At 38.6% G+C, this 15,187-nt stretch overlaps 1 protein-coding gene across 1 annotated transcript in view; it reads left to right on the top strand.

Moving 5' to 3' along the window:
* Positions 1-15,187, top strand: part of LOC149286002 (titin-like) — a 200,452-nt gene that overhangs the window by 140,194 nt on the left and 45,071 nt on the right. Inside the window, exons 192-219 of the mRNA XM_089494688.1 lie at positions 35-316; positions 419-718; positions 807-1,109; positions 1,202-1,510; positions 1,602-1,883; positions 1,984-2,283; positions 2,388-2,681; positions 2,774-5,740; positions 5,832-6,152; positions 6,240-6,524; positions 6,605-6,904; positions 7,059-7,361; positions 7,482-7,757; positions 7,979-8,278; positions 8,364-8,666; positions 8,748-9,047; positions 9,142-9,429; positions 9,519-9,815; positions 9,908-10,210; positions 10,316-10,621; positions 11,111-11,398; positions 11,640-11,930; positions 12,241-12,528; positions 12,617-13,207; positions 13,297-13,401; positions 13,721-13,918; positions 14,002-14,298; positions 14,384-14,971. Of these exons, the coding sequence (XP_089350814.1) occupies positions 35-316; positions 419-718; positions 807-1,109; positions 1,202-1,510; positions 1,602-1,883; positions 1,984-2,283; positions 2,388-2,681; positions 2,774-5,740; positions 5,832-6,152; positions 6,240-6,524; positions 6,605-6,904; positions 7,059-7,361; positions 7,482-7,757; positions 7,979-8,278; positions 8,364-8,666; positions 8,748-9,047; positions 9,142-9,429; positions 9,519-9,815; positions 9,908-10,210; positions 10,316-10,621; positions 11,111-11,398; positions 11,640-11,930; positions 12,241-12,528; positions 12,617-13,207; positions 13,297-13,401; positions 13,721-13,918; positions 14,002-14,298; positions 14,384-14,971 (11,265 nt within the window). The remainder of the gene's footprint in view (positions 1-34; positions 317-418; positions 719-806; positions 1,110-1,201; positions 1,511-1,601; positions 1,884-1,983; positions 2,284-2,387; positions 2,682-2,773; positions 5,741-5,831; positions 6,153-6,239; positions 6,525-6,604; positions 6,905-7,058; positions 7,362-7,481; positions 7,758-7,978; positions 8,279-8,363; positions 8,667-8,747; positions 9,048-9,141; positions 9,430-9,518; positions 9,816-9,907; positions 10,211-10,315; positions 10,622-11,110; positions 11,399-11,639; positions 11,931-12,240; positions 12,529-12,616; positions 13,208-13,296; positions 13,402-13,720; positions 13,919-14,001; positions 14,299-14,383; positions 14,972-15,187) is intronic.

The raw sequence follows: 15,187 nt of genomic DNA, 5'->3' as shown, positions 1-15,187 counted from the left end.
TCAATAAAATAAGAATTCTGTTTGTTTCCTTTAGCTCCACCAACAATTGAACTTGACTTTAGAGACAAACTAATTGTACGAGTTGGAGAATCCTTTGCCATGAGTGGACGATATACAGGCAAGCCAGCTCCCAAGGTGTACTGGTTGAAAGATGATATATCAGTTAAAGAAAGTGATCGTACAAAGATAAAAACAACTCCAAGCACCCTCTGTCTCGGCATTTTGAAATCAGTAAGAGAGGATTCAGGCAAATATTGTGTGGTTGTTGAGAACAGCACTGGCACAAGAAAAGGCACATGTCATGTCACTGTTGTTGGTAAGATCATAAAATTGTTAATAGTAGTCAAAAAAGTGGCATATGTCTGGATTGTAAAGATTGTAAGTAAACGTTTCTGTCGTTGCTACTTATTTCTAATAGATCGACCTCAGCCACCTATTGGTCCTGTCATTTTTGATGAAGTCCATAAAGATCACATGGTTGTCTCCTGGAAACCTCCTCTTGATGATGGTGGTAGTGCAATCACTAATTACATTGTTGAAAAGAAGGACAGCAATAGAGACCTCTGGATGCCAGTGACATCAGCAACTACCAAAACCACATGCAAAGTTCCTAAGTTAATTGAAGGAAGAGATTACATCATTCGCATTTGTGCTGAAAATCTATATGGCATAAGTGATCCACTTTTGTCTGATGAAATGAAGGCCAAAGACCGATTCAGTATGTAATTATATTAGATCTGATATAACTTAAAAAAATATATCAAAGTGTCACAGGTTTTGTTAAAAATGTATTTTCCATTTGACAGGAGTTCCTGAGGCACCTGAGCAGCCAATAATCAAGGATGTAACTAAAAATTCAGCATTGGTAACATGGAATAGACCACGAGATGGTGGCAAACCCATATTTGCCTATATTGTGGAGAAGAAAGAAACTATGTCCAACCGATGGGCAAAAGTCTCTAAAGAGCCTATTTATCCAGATACACAATATAGAGTAACTGATCTACTTGAAGGATGTGAATATGAATTCAGAGTATCAGCGGAGAATGAAATTGGTGTTGGAGATGCCAGTCCACCATCTAAACCAGTATTTGCCAAGGATCCAATTGGTATGAAATACTTTAAGCATGAGCATCAGTTTAAGATAACCTTTATAAAATGATCTGTTAAATAATTCTTGTTTTGTTTTATTTATTTATAGCCAAACCAAGCCCACCTGTCAACCCAGAAGCAGTTGACAAAACCAAGAATTCTGTTGACTTGTCTTGGCACCCACCAAGACATGATGGTGGGGGCAAGATCATTGGTTATCTTGTAGAATATCAAAAGGTTGGAGATGAAGACTGGACAAAATCAAATCATGCAGCTGATGGCTGCCCTGATACCAAGCACACAGTACTTGGTCTCAAAGAAGGTGAAACATACAAATTCAGAATAATGGCTGTGAATGCTGCTGGTGCATCTGAACCTGCTTATGTTCGGGACCCAGTGCAAGTCAAAGACAGGCTTGGTAAGAAGAGAATATTGCAAAACAAACTATACAACAATACAATATATTTTATTGTACGTCTAAATCTGTGTGTAATTCTGTTTAAATCTAGAACCTCCAGAACTAATAATTGATGCCAATATGGCACGGGAACAACAAATTAAAGCTGGAAACACATTAATACTCAGTGCAGTAATTAAGGGTATACCAGTCCCCAAAGTATCCTGGAAAAAGGAAGATAAGGATGTACCTACCAAGGCAGATATTGTTGTCACACCTGTTGGAAGCAAGTTGGAAATTCGCAATTGTGCCAAAGAAGATGCAGGAATATATTCATTGACTGCTGAAAATGAAGCTGGCAGTAAGACTGTCTCTGTTAAAGTTATAGTACTTGGTAAGACATACTAGTTTACATATATTTTCCTAAACAATATATATTGTTTCATTTTTCATCCTGTTTGAGGTAAATTAACACTGTCATTTATTTTTTTTAGACAAACCCGACCCGCCAAGAAATCTAGAAATCAGTGAAATTAGAAAGGATTCTTGTTACCTCACTTGGAAAGAACCAGAGGATGATGGTGGTTCTGCTATAACCAATTATGTGATTGAAAAGCGAGATGTTGCAACTCCTCGATGGGTACCAATCTCAACTACATCTAAAAAGCACAGTACAATGGCTAAACATCTACTTGAAGGAACACAGTATTTGTTCCGTGTTGCTGCAGAGAACCAGTTTGGACGTAGTAGTTTTATTGAGTCAACTAAACCGATTAAGGCAATTGATCCAATCTGTAAGTATTAGTTTATATCTGTCAAGTATTATTATTGCTTAATTATTATTGTTATTTAGATCAGTAATATTGGAAGCTTACTTGTGTTTTTGCGTACCTTTTAGATCCTCCTGGACCACCAAAAAACCTTCACCATGTAGATGTAGACAAGACTGAAGTATCACTTGCCTGGAGCTATCCTGACCGTGATGGTGGTTCTGAAATTACTGGCTTTGTAGTTGACTATCAAGAAGAAGGAGCTGAGGACTGGACAAACTTCAAGACAGTTTCCATACCAGAATGTGTTGTCACTGGTCTAAAGCATGGAAACACATACAAATTCCGTGTAAGAGCCCAGAATGTTGCAGGACTCAGTCGTCCAGATACCACCATACCAATTGAATGCCAAGAAAAACTGGGTAATCAACTTATTCTAATAAGTTACAAATGTAAATTGTATAACATATTTGTTTGTGTATCATAATTACATGTTTTTTATTTCTTTTTACAGCACCTCCGAGTATAGAAGTGGATGTTAAGTTAATTGAAGGTCTTGTAGTCAAAGCAGGTACAACTGTAAGACTTCCAGCAATTATAAGAGGCATCCCAGTTCCAACTGCAAAATGGGTTACTGACAGTGCAGAAATCAAATCAGAAGGCAACTATACAATCAACACTGACAGTTTCTCAACTGTGCTTACAATCAAGAACTGTACAAGAAGAGATACTGGAGAGTATCTCCTAACAGTGTCAAATATAGCCGGAAGCAAGACTGTAGCACTTCATCTAACAGTTCTGGATGTTCCTGGACCACCAGCAGGCCCAATAAATATTCTTGAAGTTACACCAGAGCACATGGTTATCTCTTGGAGACCTCCAAAGGATGATGGTGGAAGTCCAGTAATGAACTATATTGTTGAGAAATGTGAAGGCAAGAAAGAGACCTGGGGAATAGTCAGTACAGGAAGCACTCAAACTAAGGCCAAGATCCCACGCCTTCAGAAAGGAAAGGAGTATACTTTCCGTGTGAGCGCAGAGAATAAGATGGGCATTGGTAAACCTCTAGAATCTCAGCCAACTGTTGCCAAGCATATGTTTGACCCACCATCACCACCTGGTAAGCCAGTTGTTTCTGACATTACTGAGAATGCTGCAACTGTCTCGTGGACAATACCTAAATCTGATGGAGGCAGCCCAATCAGTGGTTATATTGTTGAACGGAGAGAAATATCTGGCAAATGGGTGCGAGTAAACAAGACACCAGTGCTTGATCTGAAATATAGGGCTACTGGCCTTTATGAAGGAAACACTTATGAGTTCAGAGTGATTGCTGAAAATAGTGCTGGTCTAAGCAAACCATCACCAATTTCTGATCCAATAAAAGCTTCCAGACCTATCTCCCCACCAGGCCCTCCAATTAATCCTAAACTTAAGGACAAGAGTAGAGAGACAGCTGACTTGGTGTGGACCAAGCCTACCAGAGACGGAGGCAGTCCCATTTTGGGATATATTGTTGAATGCCAGAAAGCAGGAACAGCCAAATGGAACAGAATTAATACAGATGACCTCATTAAGCAATGTGCATTCAGAGTTCCAGGTCTAATTGAAGGAAATGAGTACAGGTTCCGCATTAAAGCTGCCAACATAGTGGGAGAAGGCGAACCCAGAGAATTACCAGAATCTGTCATTGCCAAGGATATTCTACACCCACCAGAGGTTAATCTTGATGTGACATGCCGTGATCTATTAACTGTCAGAGTGGGCCAAACAATTCACATTTCTGCTCGTGTGAAAGGCAGACCAGACCCAGATATAACATGGTCTAAGGATGGCAAATTTGTTTCTAAAGACAATAGGACTGAGATAAATCAAGACTTCCCTCATGTTGATTTGCATGTCAAATCAGCAGTAAGAGCTGATCATGGCAAATATATAATCGTAGCAAAGAACAGCAGTGGACAAGCTCAAGGTGTGGTTGTTGTGAATGTACTTGACAGACCTGGACCATGCCAAAACCTAAAGATTAGCTATGTCACTAAAGACTCTTGCATGGTAGCCTGGGAAAATCCACAAGACAATGGCGGTTCAGAAATAACAAACTACATTGTAGAATACAGAGAACAAAATCAAAGACAATGGTTTGTTATCTCCTCCGATCTCACTAAGCGTTTAATAAAAGCCTCCCTTATAGAAAACCGTGAATATTTCTTCAGAGTATGTGCGGAAAATAAAGTTGGACCAGGTCCTGTAACTGAAACCAAGACACCTATTCTTGCTATTAACCCAGTTGACAAACCAGGTGAACCTGAAAACCTTCATATTGCTGAAGTTGGAAAAACATTTGTTTATCTCAAATGGAGGCGACCAGATTATGACGGTGGAAGTCCCAATCTAACATATCATGTTGAGAGAAAGCTTAAGGATTCCGATGAATGGGAAAGGGTTCACAAGGGCAGTATCAAAGAAACCAATTACCTTGTAGATAGATGTCATGAAAATCAACTCTATCAGTTCAGAGTACAGACCAAGAATGAAGGCGGTGAGAGCAACTGGGTAAAAACAGCTGAGATATTAGTCAAGGAAGAAATTATGAAACCTGTCTTAGATTTGAAATTAGTTGGCACACTAGTTATCAAAGCTGGTGAAACAATACGAATTGAAGCTGGTGTTAGAGGGAAACCTCAGCCAGAGATAACATGGGCGAAAGATAAAGATGCAGCAGACTTAACAAAATCTCCAAGGTTCAAAGTTGATAATGGAACAGATTACTCTAAGTTTAGTCTTGAGAAGTCAAGACGATCTGACAGTGGAAAATATGTTATAACTGCTACCAACACAGCAGGCAGCTTTACAGCACATGCTACTGTTAATGTGCTTGATGCACCTGGTCCAGTAAGAAATCTCAAAGTTTCTGATATATCAAGTGACAGATGTGCACTTAGTTGGGATACACCTGAAGATGATGGTGGATGTGAGATTCAGAACTATATTTTGGAGAAATGTGAGAGCAAGCGCATGGTGTGGACTACTTACTCTTCTTCTGTAATACTAAATCATGCACAAGTAACTAGGCTAATAGAAGGAAATGAATACATCTTCAGAGTTCGTGCAGAAAATAAAATGGGTACAGGTCCCCCAACGGAAACAAAGCCAATTACTGCTAAAACACGATATGATAGACCTGGTCCTCCTGAGCCTCCAGAAGTCACCAAGGTCAGCAAGGAAGAAATGACAGTAGTGTGGAATCCACCTGAATATGATGGTGGTAAATCTGTCACTGGATATATTCTAGAGAAGAAAGAAAAACGATCTTTGAGATGGGTGGCTGTAAATAAGAGTGCAATCCCAGAAAGAAGGTTGAAAGTCACAAACCTTATCCCAGGACATGAGTATCAGTTCCGTGTTAAAGCAGAAAATGAAATTGGTCTCGGAGAGCCAAGTGGTCCATCAAGACCTGTTACTGCCAAAGACCCAATAGGTAATAGCATGTTTTGATTTTCTGTTTCTCATGTTTATTTTTCTTCTCTAGTAGTAACAATATCTGTTTTGTCCTTTTATTATTATTTTAGAACCTCCTGGTCCCCCAACAAACCTCAAAGTAACAGACAGTACAAAGACCTCAATTACCCTTGGATGGGGGAAGCCTGTCTATGATGGAGGTGCACCAATTATTGGTTATGTTGTTGAAATGAGACCTAAAGGTGAAACCAAGGACCCTGAAGAAGGATGGAAGAGATGCAATGTGGCTGCTCAGCTTATCCATACACAATTTACTGTTACCAGTCTTAGTGATAAACAAGAATATGAATTCAGAGTATCTGCACAGAACCAAGTTGGTATAGGTCGACCTGCTGAACTGAAAGAGGCTGTTACGCCAAAAGAAATTCTTGGTAATTTTTAAAGTTTAAAAATTACATTTGGATATCTGTAAAAAGAAAACACATTTTTCTAATCTCCCCTATTTTTGTTATTCACAGAATCTCCAGAAATTGATTTGGATGCAAGCATGAGAAAACTAGTCACTGTTAGAGCAGGATGTCCCATTCGACTGTTTGCAGTGGTCAGGGGAAGACCTGCACCCAAAGTTACATGGAGGAAGATGGGTATTGATAATGTTGTCAGGAAGGGACAAGTTGACCTACTTGACACAATGGCTTTCCTTGTCATTCCAAACTCCACACGTGATGATTCGGGCAAATACTCATTGTCTCTTGTCAATGCGGCAGGAGAAAAAGCAGTTTTTGTCAATGTTAGGGTACTTGGTAAGTAAACACTGTACATTTTGTTATTAGAAAAAAAGTGTTTGAGATTTTGATCCCCTAACAGAGATTGTGTCTCCTAGATACCCCTGGACCTGTTGCTGAATTTACTGTATCTGAGGTCACAAAAATGTCATGCCAACTTTCGTGGGTGCCTCCAGAAAATGATGGTGGAAGTCCTGTAACTCATTATATCTTAGAAAAACGAGAAGTAGACAGGAAGACATGGGCAACAGTAACTGCTGACTGGAAGAAAACAAGCTTCAAAGTTGCTAATCTTGTGCCTGGAACTGAATACTTCTTCAGAGTAACAGCTGTTAATGAATACGGATCAGGCGTTCCAAGAGACACACCTAAAAGTGTACTTGCAACAGATCCATTAAGTACGTACAATGCCTATAATAGTTTTTTCTGAAGATTTAGTGAAATGTCACTATTATGTGCTTTCTGAATTAACATATTGTTAACCTTTATTAATAATTCTTATTGTTAATGTTTTTATTGGTTGTGTTAACATTTTTAAACCTTTTTTATCAGGCGAACCAGACCCACCTAAAAAGCTTGATGTAACAGAAATTACAAAGAACAGCGCCACTTTGGCTTGGTTACCCCCACTACGTGATGGTGGAGCCAAAATTGATGGCTATGTAATTAGTTATCAAGCTGAAGGACAGCCAGAACATAACTGGACCCAATATTCTGTTGTGAAAGATCTAAACATTGTAGTAGTTGGTCTTAAAGAAGGCACAAAATACAAATTCCGGGTAGCAGCAAGAAATTCTGTTGGCGTAAGCTTACCCAGGGAAGCCGAGGGATTATTTGAAATCAAAGAGCAACTCAGTAAGTAAAATAATTGATGGCCATGAGTGATCTTTCCACTTGTGCCCTTGCTAAACCTAGCAGCTTTTCTGGAATAACTATACATACAACTATTCAACTCATATTGTTGTTTTTTTTTAGTGCCTCCAAAGGTCTTGTTGCCTGAACACATCAGCATTAAAGCAGGACAGAAGCTTAGAATTGAAGCACATGTCTATGGAAAGCCTTCCCCTGTAACCAAATGGCTGAAAGCAGAAGCTGATGTAATACCCTCAGGTCGTTTGGCTATCCATAAGGCACAGAACTCAACAGTTCTGATAATGAAAGATGTAACAAGAAAAGACAGTGGCTACTATACTGTCTCTGCAGAAAACAGTTCTGGCATTGCTACACAGAGAGTTCGTGTGATAGTTATGGGTATGTATAATTCCTTGTTTTTTTCCTATGAGTAGACCAGGGCTGCACAATTCCTCAAGGGTCATAAACAGGCCAGAAGGTATGTGTATACTTGCTTGAAAATTGTTTTAATAATTTTTTGGAATCCCTGAAATCCAAAAATTATTAATGGGGTTGTGCAGTCCTGGAGTAGACTAATTATTTGGGCATGTATTTACCATTTTCTTATTTGATGTGTATAGATATCCCCGGTCCACCAGAACATCCTTTCGAAATTTCTGAGATTGACTCTGAAGCATGTACACTCTCGTGGCACTTGCCTCTTGAGGATGGCGGCAGCAACATTACAAACTATGTGGTTGAAAAGTGTGATGTAAGCAGAGGTGATTGGGTCACAGCAGTAGCATCTGTTACCAAAACCTGTTGCCGTATAGGAAAGCTAATACCTGGGCAAGAATATATTTTCCGTGTCCGTGCGGAAAATCGCTTTGGGGTTTCTGAGCCAATAACCTCAGAGAGGATGATTGCAAAGTTCCCATTCGGTAAGTAATGTTTATATTATTTTCCCTTTACATCCTTATCTGGAAAACAGAGACTAACACTGCATTTTGTATAAAAAAATTGCAGATGTTCCAAGTGAGCCAAAGAATGCCCGTGTAACCAAAGTCAACAAAGATTGCATTTTTGTGGCATGGGATAGACCCGATGATGATGGTGGAAGCCCCATTACTGGTTACATGATTGAGCGCAAAGAAAGAAACAGCCTCCTGTGGGTGAAAGCCAATGACACTCTTGTACGCACAACAGAATATCCTTGCGTTGGTATGGTTGAAGGTTTAGAGTACACATTTAGAATTTCTGCTCTAAATAGAGCTGGTGCCAGTAAGCCTAGCAAGCCCACTGAATACGTGACAGCAAGAACACCTGTTGGTGAGTACCATATGAAATCTCTATATGTAAGTCCAGCCATTATATATTGACACATACTTCAATAATGATATGTGCTTGCAGATCCACCTGGTAAACCAGAAGTTATTGACATCACCAGAAGCACGGTGTCCCTTGTCTGGACAAGACCTAAGCACGATGGAGGAAGTAAGATAATTGGCTATATAGTTGAAGCCTGCAAACTCCCTGGTGAGAAGTGGGTAAAATGCAACACCACTGCGTCTCAGATTCCTACTGAGGAATATACTGTTACCGATCTGGAAGAAAATGAGAGGTACCAATTCAGAGCAATTGCCAAGACAGCTATTAACATCAGCCGGCCTTCTGAACCTTCAGACCCAGTTACCATTCAGGCAGAAAATGGTACGAATAGCATAGCATTTTTTTTCATTATTTTTTGCATTCTTACTACATAATATAGATATATATTTTGATACAATATTGATCTTGTTTACAGTTCCTCCCAAGATTGATCTCAGTATACAGATGAAATCTCTGATCACAGTTAAAGCTGGATCAAATGTATGTCTGGATGCTCAGGTATTTGGTAAACCTATGCCAGCAATCTCTTGGAAAAAGGGAGCAGATGATGTGAAACCAGCTGAGGGTATTAAGATGACAACCAAGAGGAACCTCTGCATGTTAGAGTTGTTCAGTGTTAATCGAAAAGAAACAGGAGAATACACTATTATTGCTGAAAATGCAAGCGGCTCTAAGTCAGCAACAATCAAGCTGAAAGTTCTAGGTAAGTCAGTATTGCTAATAATTTGTCAACTCTGACTCCTGTAAATGATTGCTTTTACAAACGTCAAACTCATTTAATTTTGCTTTCAGATAAACCTGGACCACCTGCTTCAGTGAAGATAAATAATATGTATTCTGATCGTGCCATGCTCAGCTGGGAACCTCCACTTGAAGATGGTGGATCTGATATTACAAATTATGTAATTGATAAACGTGAGACAAGCAGACCTAACTGGGCACAAGTTACAGCAAACGTACAAACCACCAGTTGCAGTGTGGAGAAACTGATTGAAGGGCATGAATATCAGTTCCGTATTGCAGCTGAAAACAAATATGGTGTTGGAGATCCCATTTTAACAGAATCAGTGATTGCCAAGAATCCATACGGTAAAGGCAACCTGTAATCTGTCTCTGTAGTTGTTTAACCTCATCTAGGGTGAACTATAATATAATTCTGACATTTTAAAACTTTTTTACAGATGTGCCTGGCCAATGTGAGCCACCCATTATAAGCAACATGACCAAGGATCATATGACTGTAAGCTGGAAAATACCAGCTGATGATGGAGGATCTCCAATCACTGGGTATATACTTGAGAAACGTGATACTAAGTCTTTCACCTGGTCTAAGGTAACCAGAAAACCTGTTATTGAAAGAACTGTGAAAGCGACTGGACTTCAAGAAGGTAACGAGTACGAGTACAGAGTTATTGCCTTGAACAAGGCTGGACCTGGCAAGCCTAGTAATTCATCAAAAGCAGCTTATGCCGTTGATCCACAGTGTAAGTTAACTTGTGACTTGAACTTATCTATGTTCACTGTTGATGAATTTCACATTTAACCAAATATTTTGATCTAAATGCTGGTTTGTTGTACCTTTTTATCAGATCCACCTGGGCCTCCTGCTTTCCCCAAAGTCATTGACACAACACGAAGCAGTATAAGTCTATCGTGGAGTAAACCAGCCTATGATGGTGGAAGCCCTATTATAGGTTACTTGGTTGAAGTTAAAAGAGCTGACACAGATCACTGGGTACGATGCAATTTGCCTAAGAATTTGAAAGATACTACCTATACAGCTACTGGTCTGATGGACAAAACAGAGTATCAGTTCCGTGTTTCAGCTGTGAATAAAGTTGGATATAGTGATCCTAGTGAAGTTCCAGACAAGCACATGGCTCAAGATATTCTGAGTAAGTAATTTTTTTTCCCCCAAAGGTCAAAAGATAAAACAGCATTAAAGATGGAATAGTCTGTTGTGTGTGTAACTAACTCTGGCATCTGTTTTGTGTGTCATTCATCAAAGCTATGTTGAAATAATAATAACGTACAATACTGGTTCAGAGAGGTCCTGTAATAGAAAAACGCTATATAACCTTTTTTTTTTTTTTTTTTTTTTTTTTAAATAAACAATGTATAGTATACAGTAGTGTAGAGGTAATATAAATTGCATGTGTATTTTATATGTACTTTAGAATCATCTCCCACCACCTTTTTATTAATATTATTATTTGTATTTTTTAAAATAAGTATTTTATGTTTCATATAGCACAATATAGCTGAATATTTGCTATACTTACATATGCTAGTCTAAACAATAGACATCTGATTATGGAGACTCTATGCAGTACAAGATGATTGCCATTAATTGTTTGCATATACAACTTTCATTTTACCCACAGTTGCCCCAGAAGGAGATCTCGATGCTGATTTGAGAAAGGCTCTTGTATTGCGTGCTGGTGTTACAATGAGGATTTATGTGCCAGTAAGAGGACGTCCACCACCAAAGATTTCCTGGTCAAAACCAGATGCCGATCTAAAAGAAAGACAAGGCCTGGATATTAAAACAACTGAGCATGACACTTTCCTACGTTGCGAAAATGTTAACAAGTATGATGCTGGCAAATACATCTTAACTTTGGAGAACAGCAGTGGTATTAAGACATATACTATAGTAGTCAAGGTTCTTGGTAAGTATGCCAAGCATACGTAAACTTATATATATTGTGTTTTATATATATATATATACTATATGTGTACATGTACAATTAAGAATGCAGGACACTTCAATTTGAATTAACTATATAATCATGCAATTGCTATTTTCCAGGAAAAAAACAAGCATTCTGAGGCCCATGTAGCATTAATTTTTTTTTTACTTTAAAGCAAATGTATATTTTTTAATAACCAGTATTTTTTTCTTGTATACAGATACTCCTGGACCACCTGTCAATCTTGTCATTAAAGAAACATCAAAAGACTCAGCAATGATTTCATGGGATCCACCAATCATTGATGGAGGCAGCCCAGTGAAAAGCTATATTGTTGAGAAGCGTGATGCTGAAAGGAAGGCCTGGTCAACAGTCTCTACTGACTGTGCTAAAACATCATTTAGGATTTCTAACCTGGAGGAAGGAAAAGCATACTTTTTCAGAGTATTAGCTGAAAACGAATATGGCATTGGTGAACCATGTGAAACACATGATGCTGTCAAAGCTTCTGGTAAGAAAAAAGTCTTGACAGTATGAAAAATGCAAATATATCATTAATTGGTAGAGAAATGTATGGCAGAATTACAGCAGAAGGTAAATGCATTTGTAAACTGACTTAGGACATAATAGGGCTCTTGAATTATCTAAGCAGTTTGTAAAAATCCCACCTCTCATATCTAGATACTTGTTGACTTTATAAGAGTGATAAGATTGATAGATGGGCAAAACTGTGAAAGATATTGAATCTTATAAAATTTGATGTCTGTAGGTCACTTTCTACCAGAAACTGTAACATTCATTAATTTACTATAATATTCTAGAAAAACCTGGACCAGTAAAAGATCTAAAGGCGTTGGCAGTGTGCAAGTCATCTTGCACAATTGCATGGAAAAAACCAGTGAGTGATGGTGGAAGTCGCATCATAGGCTACTCAGTGGAGCTCTTGACTGATGGGGACAAGTGGAAAGAAGTGACGCAATCCAAGAACCTACAATACACAATGAAAGATTTGGAGGAAGGCAAGGAATACACTTTCAGAGTGACAGCCCAAAATGATGCCGGCTATAGTTCTCCAAGTGAAATAACAATTGTGGCCAAGGATGATGTTGGTATGTAGTGAATTGGTTTCATTTACAAAAAAATAGCAAGTAGAACATAAAAGAATATATATATATATGTGTTTTTGTTTATTTGCAGTTGCACCCAACATAGACTTGAAAGATCTGCCAGATTTGTGCCATGTTGCCAAAGAAGGAAGCAGTTTCAGACTCAAAATCCCAATAAGTGGAAAACCTGCTCCAACCGTTACATGGAAGAAAGGTGACGATAAGGTCTTGACTGACAAAGGAAGAGTAACCGTTGAGTCTACAGCAGTAAACACTATTTTGACAGTGCGGGACTGCCAGAAAGATGATGCTTCAAAATACACAATTACTTTGAAGAACCCTGCTGGAACTAAGGAGTCCACGTTATTTGTGAAAGTTGTTGGAAAACCAGGCATCCCAACAGGTCCTATAAAGTTTGATGAAGTAACTGCAGATGCTGTTACACTTATCTGGGGTCCACCCAAAGATGATGGTGGTTCTGAAATTACTAACTACATCCTGGAAAAGAGGGATTTTGTAACAAACAAATGGGTAACGTGTGCTTCTGCTGTTCAAAAGACTACATTTAGAGTGACAAGACTTCATGAAGGTACAGAGTATATCTTCAAAGTGAGCGCTGAAAACAAATACGGTGTTGGTGAAGGTCTGAAGTCTGAGTCCATTGTCGCGAAACATCCATTTGGTAAGTAAAATTGTTAATTTTAGCTAGTGTAGGAAAGTAAAACAGATTTAAAAAGCAAGTTATCTAATGCCATGGATGGTTAATTGTAGATGTACCAGATGCTCCTCCACCTCCAAAGATTGTTGAAATAAGACATGATTCAGCAACACTTACCTGGGTAGATCCAAGGAAGACTGGTGGCTCTCCTATAACAGGTAAACTTTATGTGTGCATATTTATTTATTACAAAAGATTCAACTACACTGCCCATATTTTAGGTAAACATTCCATATCTGTTTTATATGGCTACCTAACCGCTCCACTTTACGGTGATATAAATGATATATTTACCATACAAAATTACTCACTTATTTAACCACTGAGATTCCAGATTTGTCAGAGTAATTCATATGATTGGAAGAAAAGAACATGTGTGTTAGAAACTACTAGACACCTGTGTGTAGTTTTATTTATCCTTTCAGCAACAGTTAACACATGTTCATGGTTGCTATAAAATATAATGTTTTATTGCAGGTTATCATCTTGAGTACAAAGAAAAGAACAGTCTGCTGTGGAAGAGAGCAAGTACAACTCCATTGAGGATGAGAGACTTCAGAGTTACAGGTCTGACTGAAGGTCTTGAGTATGAATTCCGAGTTATGGCCATAAACCTTGCCGGAGTAGGTAAACCAAGTTTCCCATCTGAGTCTGCTATAGCCCTTGATCCAATTGGTAAGTTTAGCTACAGTAAAAGGCTGTCTAAAACATGGCAATGTGTGTTAATAATGTGTTAATGACCGTACATTTTTTTTTAGATCCTCCTGGTAAACCTGAAGTGATTAGCGTAACAAGGAATTCAGCAACACTCATATGGACGGAACCAAAATATGATGGTGGACACAAGCTGGTTGGATATATTGTTGAAAAACGTGACATACCTGCGAAAAGCTGGATGAAGGCCAATCATGTTAATGTCCAGGAATGTGCGTTTACAGTGAATGACCTCATCGAAGGAGGAAAATATGAATTTAGAATCAAAGCTAAAAATACGGCTGGAGCTGTCAGTCCACCATCAGAAACTACAGGAACCGTTATATGCAAAGATGAATATGGTATGTGCGAAAATGTTTACATTTTTATTAGATATGCAGTGTTACTTGAATATCTTCTTACTTATGGTTACATCTCTTTCTACAGAGGCACCAACTATTGTTATAGATCCAGCTTTGAAGGAAGGCTTAACAGTAAAGGCAGGAGATACCATTGTTATGACTGCCACAAGTATTCTTGGTAAACCACCTCCAACATCTGTATGGTCAAAAGCCGGAAAGGACTTTAAACATTCTGACATTGTGAATATTGACATGGGCCCAACATCTTCTACACTTTCTGTTAAATATGCCTCCCGTAAGGATTCTGGGGAATACACAATTACTGCAAGCAATCCTTTTGGCACAAAAGAGGAACATGTGTATGTAAAAGTATTAGATGTCCCTGGCCCTCCAGGACCAATCGAGGTGAGCAATGTGTCTGCAGAGAAAGCCACACTTAACTGGACACCTCCTACTGAAGATGGTGGATCTCCAATAATCTCGTACACTCTGGAAAAGAGAGAAACCAGCCGTTTGCTCTGGACACTCGTAGCTGAAAATATCCAGTCTTGCCGACATGTTGTTAGCAAGCTAATCCAAGGAAATGAATATGTCTTCCGTGTTTCTGCTGTAAACCAGTATGGTGTCGGTGAACCTGTACAGTCTGAACCAGTGAAAATGGTGGATAGTTTTGGTAAGTAAATTTCAGGTCTGTATGATGCCCTTGTAGTGGAAATATTTACCTCACAAAATAAGCACATAACAAGAGGCTGTTTATTAGAGATGCTAAAGATCCATCACAGTAAAGAAGCTTTAAAAAAAGGTACTTGAGGTACTAAGTAATTTAAAACCTGTTGATCGATGATTTATTCTGATTGCCTACAGAGTCATGAATTATTTGTTTCTTTCC

Source organism: Sceloporus occidentalis, unplaced genomic scaffold, assembly GCF_023333645.1.
Source record: "Sceloporus occidentalis isolate IW3139 unplaced genomic scaffold, rSceOcc1.0.p SCAF_74, whole genome shotgun sequence".
Lineage (NCBI taxonomy): Eukaryota > Metazoa > Chordata > Lepidosauria > Squamata > Phrynosomatidae > Sceloporus > Sceloporus occidentalis.
The sequence above is the reverse complement of the archived record's forward strand: the minus strand, read 5'-3'. Positions and strand labels throughout refer to the sequence as shown.